This window comes from Scyliorhinus canicula, chromosome 26 (genome assembly GCF_902713615.1).
Source record: "Scyliorhinus canicula chromosome 26, sScyCan1.1, whole genome shotgun sequence".
In the NCBI taxonomy this organism is placed as follows: Eukaryota; Metazoa; Chordata; class Chondrichthyes; order Carcharhiniformes; family Scyliorhinidae; genus Scyliorhinus; species Scyliorhinus canicula.
The window spans coordinates 3137211-3152225 of NC_052171.1; the positions used below are offsets into that span (position 1 = coordinate 3137211).

Below are 15015 nucleotides of genomic sequence, written 5' to 3' on the forward strand. Positions count from 1 at the left end.
CCAGGTTTCAAATAGAGTCAACTAACCTCGCTAAAAATGTGAGCAAAGCAAATCTTGTTCATTATCTTTCCACTGCAAGGTGATTATTTACAGTGTTCTTGAGCAAGATTAGTTTTTATTTATTTTTTTCAATGTATTTTATTACAAATATGTATCAAAACAGGTTGCAACATGTGAAAAATCAACTATACAGTCTATAAATCCCCCCCTCCCCCCGGCGACGAACAGCTCCTCAAACATCCCCCACCTTTTCTCAAGCCCCTCTGCAGAGCCCCTTAACTCATATTTTATCTTCTCCAACCATAGGAAGTCATACAGGACACCCAGCTACCCCCAGTGGCGATGCTGACCGTCACGCCAGTAAAATTTGCCGCTGTGCAATCATGAGCTCCGGCTTCTCTGAAACCCCATTTATCGCCACCAAAGGGCCCGGGTCCACCTCCTGCTCCACTATCCTGGCTAAGACCGCAACACTCACGCCCAGAATCTTCCCAATTTTTCACAACCCCAAAACGTGTATGTGATTTGCTGGCCCCTGCACACACCTCTCACAGTCATCTTCTATGCCCTGGTAGAACCCACTCATTCTTGCCCGAATCATATGTACCCTGTGCACCACCTTAAACTGTGCCAGGCTCATCCTTGCACAAGAGGAGGTCCCGTTTACCCTTCGCAGTGCCTCACTCCATACTCTCCAATTGATCTCTCCTCTCAACTACCCTTCCCATTTCTCCTTGATCTTCATCACCCGCTCGCCTCCCCAGCCACTTCCCCCTCGGCAGCTCTACCTCAGTTCCTCCAGACTGGCGAACCCTTCTTCCAAATACAGATCCCTTACCCCTGGCAAGCCCCACTTTCCTCCACCTCCTGTATACACTATCCATCCTTCTTCCCCCCCCCCCCCCCCGGCTCAAAACGCTGATTCTCGCACAGCGGCATTAACGCCGACATCCCTTCCACCCTAAAATGCCTCCTCAACTGATTAACTGATTCCATATCTTCACCATGGACTGCACCACCGGCTTCCTGAATACCTACTCGGAGCCACTTGCAACGTTTCCGTCAATGTAGCCCTCAAACGAGACCTCTTTCAAGTTTCTTCTTCCACCCTAACCCACTCTACCCCTTCTCCTTCCCACCATCGCCGCACCTTATCCACATTCGCCGCCCAATAATAATGAAGCAGGTTTGGCAACGCCAACTACAAGATTAAATTTTAAAAATAATATTGGGATAGTGAAACTGCAGTTTCAATCTCAATGGGTTTTTTCATCTCTAACCTGCAGCAGCAAAACTATAGTCTGAAGTTGCTGTTTTAAGAGCAATTTTGGAATGACCCCATAGGGTACCTCCTTAAACTGTGCACCAACTACAGTATAACATGCTCTAAATGACTCCTTTTAAGGATAGGCAATTTAGCTGGAAGATTGTTTGGCATAAACTCTCTTAACTTGAAGACAAATCATTACCCATCTGTATATTTAATAAATTACTACACACCTGTCAGCGGTTTGCATTGTGCCACCAAAGACATAGATAAAGTTTTACAGGTAAGTGTTCAAAGGTTTGCCTAGGAATGGTTGAAAATATCTTGGCTAGAATCAGAATGGTATCAGATTATTACAATAATTCAGCTTCTCATGGTATGATTGTGATGCATCTAATCCAAATTCTTGTTTCACGATCTACTTATTCTTCAAAGGGATTCAAGTCATCGGTAACACAGTTGAAAACTCAAACTGTTACAGAGCATTTGGGATTATCTGGAATAACCTCTTGTTTAAATATGGTAGATTAATGTAAATATGGATGGGTGGCAGACAGAATGACCACATGGATGAAACAAGCAACTCCTTTAACTGTCTCCTCCTTGAACATGAGCTTGTGAATTTTGATATGTGCTGTGTGAATTCTCCCTGAGTCAGTTTTTTGAGCGGGGAATTCTCTCGATGCGGAAGCACTCCAGAGGCACTGGGGCAGCTGGGCTATTTGTAGAGGGACACGCAGAGTTTAAGTTGATATGCGCATGGCCATAGTTCGGCAAGTATTGGATCTGTGCCCACCACAGGAAGAACAAGTGAGTCGAAGAAAGACCCTGTTGGCCTACAAATGTCATTGAGCATCTGGTATAGGTTTATTTGTACATGGACAGTGTTACGCTTGCAGTAGTTACAGCACAATTGGAAAGCGATACATTATATCCTGACAGGACTGTTGAGCTATAAATGTAATTTTCTTTTCTTTTCCTTTTTCAAAATACAGCAGCCAAAAGTTTATTAAACAAGAAGGCCGATGGAGTTAAGGTAGGTTTCCAACTCACCTTCTGTTTTTCCTTCTCTCACAGTTGGTCGATCCTTATTTGCTTTTATTATCTTTTTAGTTTGCATTTTATGGCTTCTGTTAGTGCCTGCTATCACAGTTGAACAATACGAAAAGAAGCTTTCAAAAAAAAAAGCAAGGAATTATGCATGATATATCAAAAGTACTAAATGAACTGCAAATTAGTAGTACAGCTACAAAATGGGCGACCGCAGTGATTCAACATGGGTATGGCACTTAGCTGCATCTGATCTAATGGAAATGAACAGGGGAGCTTCAAACCACAGGTTCTAACTACCCAATCTTTGGTATTTATTCGGCGGAGATGGTGATGTTTTTCTTTAAACTATTGCTCCCCCTCCCCACTTCCCCCCAACATGCTCTTCCCTCCCCACATTCTCCAGCCACACAAACAATGTCATGCATCCAGCACTGAGGTGATGCATGCAGTATAATTAATATCAAAGCATATTTCAGCAGTGATCAATGATGCAATGTTGTGCATGGCTACAGTCACAATACAAACCTGTTCCAACCATTGTGGGAGTTCAAAACCGTTAGGAGTCAATGGAAATCAGCATTGAAGGTTTTCTTTCCACGATAGTCCTTTGTAAGCCAGTATTATAGGTTTTTCCAGTGGTTTTTCTCTGAACAATGGTGTGAACCATGTAGCAAAGGCCAAAGCCTTGCCTTTAGGGAGGGTATGGAGGCAGTGAGTTATACTCCGTTTTGTTTTTCCATTTTGCTTGTGTCATCATCCTTCAGTTTGGGTACTCCCCTCAGTGGAAATCACTGGGCATTTATAACAGATGAGTCGGTAAACATGATCAACATTATGATCTTTTTCCCTTTCCTGACATGTTGAAATGACCAGCCAAAACCAGCAAGTGGTGTGGGAAAAATATTCAGAAGGGTAGTCGAGTCTTGATGACGGGAAACACATAAGTTTGAAACTGAGTCTTTGCTGTGAAGCCAAATGTTCTTTGCCAACTCGAGCAACTGCTCAGACAAGCACATGGTGAAGGTTGCCACGCAGTAATCATATTGTACAACTAGCAGAAACTGTATTATCTGCCTGTGTCATGGACAACTGGGTAATTTAAATTAAATAATTTCAGCTCCCGATATGGCTGAGAGGTTTTTTAGTACTGCTTCAACAAAAAATTACCCTCAAACAGGAAATGGGTTTAGCTTTTTGTAATGTTCATGTGACAAGACAAGTTACGTTTTACAATTTATCCAGATGACCGGGTCTTGTGTCAAGCTTGTGCAAGCCACTATTTGTCAGGGAATAGAATCCATGTTGCATGACTTGTATGAAGGAGCAAGGTGTGCTCAACATTTTTTAGTTCATGGACGAAGAAGACATCTTAGGTCTATCAGCATTTGAAAAGGTTGACATGTCCTATCTTTGAATAGGACTTGGTGTTGACCAAGTGCCTTCTTTGTCAGAAAGGCTGTCAGGCCTGCCAAGCATTTCCAATTTCTATTTCCGTTTCCAGATCTCTATCAATCCTAATTTGTCACTTGTGAATAAATATCAGCAAATGGTTTTGCAGAGAGTCACAATACAACAATTTAAGAACAATCTGATGACTCGGTTCATTGTCAGCAGGTTGTTAAGTGAGGCTGAGCAGTCATGACCAGGGTGATTCATAGGTAAAAGTAGTGTCGGACTTGGAGATCTAATGCATTGCTTCAACAAATTTAGTCACCTTTCTACCCCACCACACCATTTGCCTCCCAGCCATCACCATCTTCAGAGTAGTTCAATGGTAAAATGACCAGCAGATATCCTCCGTGTTGGCACCAAGTATAAAGACACAATTGTGATGGCAGAGTGAAGAGATAGTTTTGATTTATTGAGCGATGTCTTACATTTTGTAGTGTAACTGGCAGGCAGTACAGTGTCCACAACATGTGGCCAAAGCCATCGGTCAGGTCAGGAAGAATTGGGAAAAGGATGTGCCGTTGTGCGATATTTCTGATTTTATTGAGACCAGAGTTTATCATATGCTTCAAAACACTCTGGAATGAAATTTCTTCCATCAAAAATGTTCATGAAAAACTGGGTCCAGAAACAAAATTCTCGATATGAAGAATATTACCCCTTTGTATTCAATCATCTACTGCTCAAACAAGAGTGATACTGTGCATGTCAAAAACAGTCTGGCTGGAACTAAGTTGTGCATTCCAGAGAAATTTTAATCTTGAACAAAGCATGATAATATATCCTGCTTGACCACTGAAGGAGCGAAGTGGGGCTGTACGAGTAGCGAGTTGCAATCCCACTATTGTGCAAGCTTAAACCAAGAAAGAGGAGAGTACATTCAAGGAGCCTCTTTTACAAACATTTGCTTCATTTAAGTTAAACGTTCGTAATTAATTTCTGTATGTTAGACATATCCACTGATTTAAATGTTAAAAAATTCAAAATTTAACAACAAAATTGATATGCAGCCAATTTCTAGGGGCGTAGTCTCTCAATGGTTTTTACTGGACTCATAATTCTGAAGCCTCGACTAATAATATAGATATATAAATTCAAATCCCACCACTGCAGTTGGGAAACTTCAATTCAGTCAGTAAATCTGGAATAGTGAAGCTCACAACATTTTAGGTGACCATGAAACAACCAGATTGTTGTTAAAAGACTAAGTGCTTCACTTTAGGGAAGGAATCTGCCTTCATTACCCAATCTGGCCTCAATATGACTCGTATCTAACGGCCTCCCGTGATCTAGCAGTCTCCCCAGCAAGTGGTCACGCTGGCGCCGATTCTTACTCATTGTGAGAAACGTGAATCTCGCGGATGGGCTGCTGGGGGGAGCCGAGGAGGTGAGCAGCCATCTTAGTTCACAGGCCCGTTCACCGACAAAGAGAGCCCGACGGCACTGGGTTTCTTGCCCCTCTGCTTGGGAGGGTTTGGGGGGGACGGGACGGACGTGCACGGATCCGCCATGCCAACCCTGCACCATGTGTTCCTGCTCTGGCGGAAATCCTAGCCCGTGTCTGCCCCACCGACCATCCGTAACTCCCACTGACGCTATTGCTAATAGGAAAGTGCCAATCATAGTTAAGTGAGCACTTCACAAATCCCAAATGGAGCCCGTGGGTGGGCGGGCCATATAGCATGTGCGGGCAATGCCTAGCATTCCAATCACATCTTGATGCATGGACACTGCTTGAACACTACGGGAGGCAGCAATACAGACGCAGCGGCCAACCTTCGATCATCCAGGGGATCGGCCCAGGTGTGCGAATTCCGGGCGTGTTGGATGGGGGTCGGGGCCATGTGCAGGAGGATGGGGCATGGGATTGGTAGTCGGCCCGCATCGCAGAAAAATCATCATACAGGTTGTGGTGAGGATATTTTAATGTTCCCGTGCAAGTGAACACCACGTTCCCAATTGCGTCTATCGTCCCCTTCCTCCCTCCCCCTCCCACAAGCCCCCTCAGTACACATAAAACACCTTGTCCCCCACCTACGCCCGCTCGCCCTCAGTGATCCTCAATGTGTTTGGCCTTCCTCGCTCTACCGCCACGTCTTGGTGTATCCCCAGGAAAGTCAGCTGCTTTCCTCATCCTGTGGCTTCGAAGCCCTCTGGGACCGGACGGCCCTTTCACACTTGTCGATGGCACTGCTCAGGGTGCTGGCAGTGAGGTGTGGCTTCGTCAGAGGGTTGAAATTCAGGGGAGCTGGTGGTCACCGTTGTCAGTCCAGAAGATGGGTCCGGTTGCCACCAGTGCCGCCGCTTCCTGGTCGGTGTCCACAGAGCCCTGGGGTTCACCTCAGGATGGTGGGACAGCTGGATTGAGCCATGGCTGCCCCTGCATCAGCTGGCTGTGCCAGCCCTGGCAGCTCCTCAATGTCTGCATCATGGTGTTGCGCCCTCGGCGATGCTCCTGAGATTGGGCCATGCTCTGCAGTGACTCGGCAATGTCCACCTGGAACTGGGACAAGCTCTGCAGTGCCTTGGCCATTGCCGTCTGTCCCACAGTGCCCCATGAAAGTTAACCTGGTACTGGATCGTGTCTCCCATCGAGTCGGACAGTCTACCGAGGCCCTCAGTGACACCTTGGACACCTTCACTCATACTACTGACGGCATGCACCAGGCTCTCCACTGCCCATCCAGTTGGGGCCCGGCAGATCCTCACTTCTGTGGCACGTGCCTAGTTCCGCGCTGGTGACCGTTCTGTCCTCGGCCACACCAGTCGGCCAGTCGGCATGGTAGCTCAGTGGTTATTAGCACTGTTGTTTAACAGCGTCAAGGACCTGGGTTCGGTTCCCGGCGTGGGTCACTCTGCGGAGTCTACACGTTCTCCCCGTGTCTGCGTGGGTTTCCTCCAGATGCTCTGGTTTCCTCCCAAAAATCCCGAAAGATGTGCTTGTTGGGTGAATTGGACATTCTGAATTCTCCCTCTGTGTACCCGAACAGGCGTCGGAGTGTGGCGACCAGGGGATTTTCACAGTAGTTTCATTGCAGTGTTAATGTAAGCCTACTTGTGACAATAATAAAGATTATTATTATTATTATTATTAACCTCCAGTGCCCATTCCCAAAGATCATGAGAATTCATATGTCTGCCACCCCTTGGTCGGTATGAGCCCTCTCCCGACGATTGGAGTCACAGAAAGGGTATCGTTTGCCACATGTGCGGTTCACATTTTTTTTTGTGGGGGGAGGGCTGGTCATATTGGATGGACAGTGGGGTATTTCAACTCGCCCATGCTGCCCAGTGTAGATCGTTAACCTTGGGACTGGAGGCCAATCCTCCTGGTCATGCTTCCCGAGCTGATGTCCACTTCGTCCCAGGCAGCACGAGCGCATCAGGAAGTCCGTGGCAGTTCCCACTCGCTACACACTTCGAATTCTTTCCGGGGAATCATGTCCTTACTCACATTTTTGGTCAGTCCCACATTTGGAATCGTGGAAAACTAAATACGCGGGCCAAACTGGCTCCTCCGTTTTGAAGGGTATCCTGTACTAGAAGTGATTTTGAGGTTCCCCCCCACCCAAGGGCAATGCCACCCCCTTCAACAGACAGAACACCCCCAAGTTGGCACTGCTTGGGTGCCTGGACTGCCCTGCCCTGTCCCCGACCACCATGGGCTCTGAGACCCACGGAATGCCATCGTACCTGGTCTCTGCTTCTGGAGATCAGAGTCAATCATCATGCACCCAGTGACTCAAGGGAGACTGTGGCCTCAAACCAGCCGTCCATATTTACATGAGCCTAATGACTCATTCAAGTGTCATTACAGGGCATGATCCAGATTGCGCTGGGTGCCATGGGTCGGGTGACTCGCATAATTCGGTGCTGGCGCAAAGCCTGTTTTGGACCTATCCAAAGATGCTCCTGGCGCAACGGAATCAACACCAGGTGCAACAAAGTGGAAAATTCATGTCCATGAGTTCAACTGTTACCATGGCAGCTGTGGAATTTAAGTTCAGTTATTTAAATAAATTTAGGGGGGAAAAGTTAGTCTTATTAATGGTTACCTGATTGTTTTAAAGGTCCATCCGCCAGGTTCACAGATGTCCTTGGAGGAAGGAAACTTGGATCCTAACTTGGTATGGCTGAATGAGCCACTTGGTTGCATTCAACGTAGTGGCTCACCACTATCCTGTCAAAAGGAATGAGGGATTCGGCTTGTCAGTGATGCCCACATCCCATGAATGAATACAAAATTAAATTTTGCATCCACATTTGCAGTAATGTTGGATGATATTGTTTTGACTATTCATACATAAAATGACAGGCAGAGCCTTGCTCTGATGTGGAGACATGAACTCCACATGGTCAAAGCAAGTAACTAAGTTTTGAGTTGCAATAGCCACCCTGAACACATAATGACATGGCTGATACTGGTGATATTAAATCAGGCCACAGTGACATTCATAGTAGATTCATGACATTCCTGTGAATGGTAAATAACTAAGACTTTGTATTGTTTGTACTTGTCCACTGTTTTGATGCCCAATCGTGTTTTTTGGTCAAAGAAGCATAACAAGTTGTAACATTTCCTCAAAGCTTCTCATGGAATATCTAGTTTGGCGACCCACTTGGTGGCCTTCATAAGTGAAGAAGTTAGAAACAAGATGTTAGTGGTCAAGTTGATGTGTCTCATGGTATGTGATTCATGGCAACAATTGAACTTTGAGTTGTCCATCACCTTTCATTTGTGGAGCAGGTGACACATTGTCCATGCTTTTTGCAGATTCAGTTTAGTGCCGTCCACTGCCTTTGAGCCAAAGTGAAGTCTGCTGTTGGGCTTGTGGTGAGCCACTACTCTTTATGCTGCATGGATTCCACAATTCCATCCAACTGAATAATAGGTTAATAACAGCAGGATAAATGTTAGATGCTATTTCCTAGAATGGTTGGTGACATTTTGAGCACTTTCAAGTGGATTGTTCAAGTCTTCATCAAATGGAAGGCTGTTTTTTGTGCATTTTTCCACTTCATGTAACATGGTGAATGGCAGGTAGCTTGGTGTGGGACAGCATGGAAAGCCGCTCAAGATTCCTGATTCCGTCTTCATGACGGTGTTAGCTGCATGTCTACCATCTTTGTGTTCACAGCTGCAGGCTGAAGCAAAGCAGTATTCTGCAGCACCGTAGACGAGGGACGATGTTGCAGTCTGTGTTCTGGTTCTGCTCTCCTATCATATTGCAGCAAGGTTTCAAACCAAGCTCACTTTGGTTTACACTTTCTGGTCAGTATTGATTAGGTAATGTTGATAGGTGAGAATGAAAGCGTGAAAACATAGCAGTCCATTTCAATTTTAAAGTAACAATTTGGTTTGAAAATCATATTAAGAATCAGGATTTGATGTTTGGGTGGAAGAAGTGAACGAGTATTTTTTATTATTTTAAATATATTTAGAGTACCCAATAATTTTTTTCCCAATTAAGGAGCAGTTTAGCATGGCCAAACCTAACCTGTACATCTTTGAGTTATGGGGGTGAAACCCACGCAGACACGTGGGAATGTTCAAACTCCACATGGACAGTGGGCTGGGATCGAACCGGGTCCTCAGTGCCGTAGGCAGCAGCGCTAGCCACTACGCAACCATGCCGTCCAGAAGTGAACGATTACAACATTAATTGATGCTTCCTTGAGTATTTGGGGCAAAAAATAAATCTACAAAGATCTGATATTCCTTAGTGGTGCAGCATACACTTCTTTGTCTCCATGTCGTGAGAGAGGTTATACAACAAACTGCAAATGAGGGGATAGATCATCCCATATGCAGAATAGATTAGTAGCAGATTTAAAAATCTCCCATTGTGAGTCTACGGGGGGCGGGGGGAGAGGTCAGACCCCCGTAGACTCACAATGGGAAGCGCGTGCATAGATTTTAAAATAAATTTAAAACCCCTATCGTGGATCTAATTAAAACAACCCACAGAAACTTACCAGGAACTTAAAAGGTCTTGCTGTCTGCACCCCATCTGCTGCACGCGCTTGCACCCTGCGCTGCATGTCAGTTTCAAAGGCAAGGCTGTGTGAGCTGCTCCTCTCTCACTGAATCTCAGTGAGAGAGGAGCAACCGGCAGTGTCAATTTCAGCGGCCGGCTCACTTTAATCCGGAAGAGGGAAGCTGACAGTTGGGGTCCATAAGCCCCCCCCCCCCCCCCCCCCCCCGCCGTATATTGCGAACCGCGGTATTGTGGAGCGCGGTATAACGGGGGACTACTGTAGTGCACTCCATATGCCTAGCCAATAACCGCTTGAAAGTTCCTAAAGTATCTGACTCCACTACCATAGCTGCGAATGCGTTCCACGCCCCAACCACTTTCTGAGTAAAGAACCTACCTCTGACATCCCTCCTATATCTTCCACCATGAACCTTTTATCTATCTATCCCTTTCATCCTTTTGTATACCTGAATTAAGTCACCTCTCAACCTCCTTCGCTCCAATGAGAAAAGCCCTAGCTCCCTCAACCTTTCCTCATAAGACCTACCCTCCAATCCAGGCAGCATCCTGGTAAATCTCCTTTGCACCCTTTCCAATGCTTCCACATCCTTCCAATAATGAGGTAACTAGAACTGCACACAATACTCCAAATGTGATCAAGGTCTTGTACAGTTGCAGCATAACCTCACGGCTCTTAAACTTAATGCCCCTGTTAATAAATGCTAACACACTACAGGCTTTCTTCACAGCTCTATCCACTTGGGTGGCAACTTTCAGAGATCTATGGCCATGAACTCTGAGATCTCTCTGCTCCTCCACATTCTTCAGAACCCTGCCGTTAACCCTGTAATCGGCATTCAAATTTGTCCAACCAAAATGAATCACCTCACACTTATCAGGGTTAAACTCTGTCTGCCACTTTTCAGCCCAGCTCTGCATCCTATCAATGTCTCTTTGCAGCCTACAACAGCCCTCCACATTATCCACTACTCCACCAATCTTGGTGTCATCAGCAAATTTACTAAGCCAACCTTCAACTCCATCATCCAAGTAATTGATAATAATCACAAATAGCAGAGGATCCAGCACTGATCCCTGTGGTACATCGCTGGTGACTGGGCTCCAGGATGAAAATTTACCATCTACCACCACCCTGTGTCTTCTATGTGATAGCCAGTTACTGATCCAATCCGCCAAATTTCCCTCGATGCCATGCCTCCTTACTTTTGGGGACCATGGGGCACCTAATCAAACGCCTCACTAAAATCCATGTATACGACATCAAATGCTCTACCTTCATCTATGTGCTTAGTTACCTCCTCAAAGAATACAATCAAGCTTGTGAGGCAAGACTTACCCCTCACAAATCCGTGCTGACTATCCTGGATTAAGCTGTATCTTTCCAAATGATCATAAATCCTATCCCTCAGGACCCTTTCCAGCGCCCGGACTGGGCAGCAGTGCCGGAAGAAACTCCACGATGTAGTGACCTAAATCTTTTGGTCCAACCTGCTGCAAGAATCATCCTGGGCAATCAAAAGGGGTGGGAATTTCTATTCTGGGCGTGTGCGGGCCTGGGAAATCATACCCGGTTTCTTTTCGAATGCATAATGTCTGCATAGTAATTTTGTGCATTGAAGTCTTCGCAGTGTTTGGAGTTGAGACTTATTTTATTCTCATATTTTTGGTACAGCAAAGCACTGTATTCCTTCTAACAGATTGTATATTTCAGGTTTCCACTGCAAAGTACTAATTGTGTTGTAATTCTTGATGGGGAGCAGTCAATTTCCTATGTCCGCTTGGCACATGCTGGTATATCTCAGAGCATCTACAATGCATTTATTGGGAGCCTCCCATGTTCTACTTGTGCCTTCTGTAAATTTATCTGGTGTAGTACTGTGTCTTTGTTGTGCCCATTGGATAACAGTAAACATGTTGAACAAGCATTGCTTACTTCCTTCACCTTTATTTACGATGTCCCTCATTCCACATTGAACAACAAACAAATGTTATACTCACCAACTTAATCATGAACTGAGTGCAGTAACGGTGTTGTGAAGGGAACTGTATTCTGTCGTCCAGAAATGGTCTTTTAATTGATACTTTATTTCTCAAAAAGCAGGAATGGTTGAAATCATTTGTATATGTTTTATTGAGTATTTTCCAGGATATCTATTTCTAGGGATTAATCCACTCGTGTTTTGTATTTCTTTGTTTTTTTTATCCCTCTGTCAGTTGAACATAATTTAGTTTTCTTTCTCAATTTGACTTCACTTTATTCAATGTATCTTTGTTTAAATACTGTATATTTATGACTCAGCTGTGCCAGAACGGCCTTGTTTTTTCCATCAACCATTAATTGGCATATGTCTTCAGGATTGGCAAGTTAATTGATTCACTGCTTACTGCTGTCAGCAGTTGTTACCTGACAGTGAAGTTGGGCTGCAGATGAACATGTTTTACCCAGGCTGAGGTGGAAGGTTCAAAGCGGAGGCTAGAGGCTTCCCCAAAGAGATGGAAAGATAGGAAGAGGGAAGTGAATTCATGGTGCTCTCTTGTCTCAGCTGTTCAGCTTTTCCTCTTGTGCAAAGTTAGCAGGGAAGGAATTGACGTTTAAAAGCAAAATTTGGTGAGGAATATAAGAAACAAAGGGGAACAACTCCAAGCCCTCATTTCAACAACTGTGGATTAATCCCTGGTTTTAAAGGTGTGAAAAATAAATTAATGACACTAATGCTCCCTCCGGTGACTGGTTTCAGAGAAGTGTAACGTTAACACAAAATACAGCAACAATCCCATATGGAAGCACAGAAAGAGTCATAAAGGTACACACTGCAACATTCAGGTCCATTGTTACATTCTGCATGAATTATCCTTTACATAAATCCCCTTATTTGAACAAGTCCTTGGTCATTCATTTTGTTCCAATGATCATTTGTTTTCTGCTTGGCGGTACATATAGGGGGAAAAAAGAAAGCTATTAAGGGCATGGTATTGTTCACCTGTGTGGTAGTGTTTTTTACATTCTACCTACAGTCTTGGTTTCTCTCTTGCTTCCTTTCGACAGCACTCTGCTCTGTACTATCCCCTTCCTTTTATAATTTAATTTGCTGTTAATCTACCAGGCTGCGCTTTTCTCTCCCATCGGTTGCTCCGCTGGAGGGATGATGGGAAAACCAAGTGGACATTCATTCTGAACCAGTCTAATTGTGTACTGAGAGGTTTAAGGTAGCCAACGAGCATCTTCAGCACCTACAGGGAAGTTCATCTTTCTGTGAAGATTCTTTAGTAGGGAAGGTTTTTTATATAACCAATCGGCTTCCACGGACAAATGTCTACCTTGGCATTTAGCACCTGGTTGTGGAAATTGGTATATATTTCTGGTGAATTTTCCATCTCAGCAAGATTGATGAGACGAGTAGGAACGGTGACAGCAAATAAGAAAGCTGTAGCTTTTGGGAGAAGGTGCTTTGTTTCTCCCAAGTTTTGTTTACCAATTGAAGAGAAGGGTTTGAAAATCGTCAAGGGTCCATTTGTACCAAGAAAGCAACATGTTTACCAGTGTACAAGTTATTGAGTGCTCGAGTATAGAATCCTTTTCCCTCTCAGTCTGCTTCCACCTTCCCAAGCTTTTGATTTTCAACCAGATGCCAAAAAAGCATCAAGTGTGGGATGAGAGTGCTCAGTTCAGTGGAGGGACGAGAGAAACTGGAATTGTACTCCTTCAAATAGAGAAGATTCAGGGGAAAATTTGATGCAAGTGCTCGAGATTATGAAATTTTGATTGCGCAAGTAAGGAGAAACCGTTTTCACTGAAAATAAGATCAGTAAAGAGAGGATACAGATGGTCAAAAGAACCAAAGAGGAAAAATTAGATTTTATTTTAAACACTGAGCTTTGATAATCTGGAATGCACTGTATAAAAGGGCAGTGCAAACAGATTAAAATGACACTTTCAAAAGAAAAATAAATATTTCCTTGAAATGGAAAAAATATGCAGTGCTCTGAGGCAAGACCAGGGAATCAATATTTCAAAGGGCCAGTTAAAGCATTTTGGGTTGAATGGCTGTGCTGGCAGATTCTATGATGCCTGGTTTTCTAATGCATTCACTTGTGGCCCAGCAAATGTCATGACTTTGATATCATGCTTCTCTAAGAGTATTTGTCAAATTCAAACAAACATTTACATTTAATGAATTTGTCAATTGTTCCAGCATTTGAATTTCACGCCATTATTTGGAGCAGGCAATCAGTTTGCTACTCATTGTAAAACCTCAAATTAGAAATTGTCACTTTCTTTTTTTTTCACGCTGTAAATCCATGGGACCAAAATGGTAAAATTGCAGGAAACCCTGATGGTTTTCCTTTGTTTTAGCCATTCATAATGTGACAAACACTGAAATCTTTAGAAAAACAATTGGATAGCCCATTCTGCCCGCTAGATCTCCAAAAGAGCTCCCGCTAGGTTCCATTTTTTCATCCTTTTCCCATTGTTCAAATATTTATCCACTTTGCCATTGAAAAATGAATGCTCCTCACGCTATGTGCTCATTGAGCCACAAATCCAAGGACACGCAGGAAACTATCTAGCGGATTCCCAAATTAAAAATCAAGAAGTCACTCATCACACTCCAGTTACCTCCCTGTAGTTCCACGGCATCATTTGTGTAAAAAAAAAACAGGATTATCCAATAACCTTAATTCCAAGTAAATAAGCAAGGTAGGAATTTATTGAAGTAGCAACATGCATTTATGTAACTTCTTCAAAGTTGCTAAGACAGTCAAAAATGAACATGAAGTCAAACATACAGTTACCAGTGGAGGGGAAGGGGGAGTTAGCTTGGTCGGAGGTGGATTTTAAGGAGATTAACAGCAGAGAAGAGGCAGAGGTTCAGTTATGGAAATGCACGACAACGGCAGAGATGGCTGAAGGAACAATCACTAAAGAGCTTTGGGGCGGGGCGGGGGGGGAGAGAATAGCATTGATGGGTTGAGGCACAGGCGTCTGGAGTCAGAGGCACACTTGTAGTACTGGAAGCGATCATTTCAAAAGGGGCAGCAAAGCCAGAATGAAATTTAAAAACAAGCATGAGAATTTTAACTTGGAATGCAAGCTGATATAAACAATGCAGTGGTGGGTCAGTGTAACATGGTGTAGGGTCGGATAGAATGCAGGCAACAGATCTGAAATTAGGTGAAATGGTCAGAACGTGGAGGAGAAACCAGTCAGGTCTTGATTAATAAAGGAATCGGGGCTTATGGGGAGAA

At 44.2% G+C, this 15015-nt stretch overlaps 1 protein-coding gene across 50 annotated transcripts in view; it reads left to right on the forward strand.

Annotated features, from left to right (window-relative positions):
• LOC119957389 (calcium/calmodulin-dependent protein kinase type II subunit beta) overlaps positions 1-15015 on the forward strand; it is a 313459-nt gene that overhangs the window by 231671 nt on the left and 66773 nt on the right. For 21 of the 50 annotated variants that reach the window (XM_038785349.1, XM_038785361.1, XM_038785398.1 and 18 more), the window contains one exon: positions 2263-2303. In XM_038785349.1, coding sequence (XP_038641277.1) covers positions 2263-2303 — 41 coding nt within the window. Of the gene's footprint in view, positions 1-2262; positions 2304-12506; positions 12573-15015 lie in introns of all 50 variants that reach the window. The other 29 variants (XM_038785350.1, XM_038785363.1, XM_038785362.1 and 26 more) reach the window with 2 other exon arrangements.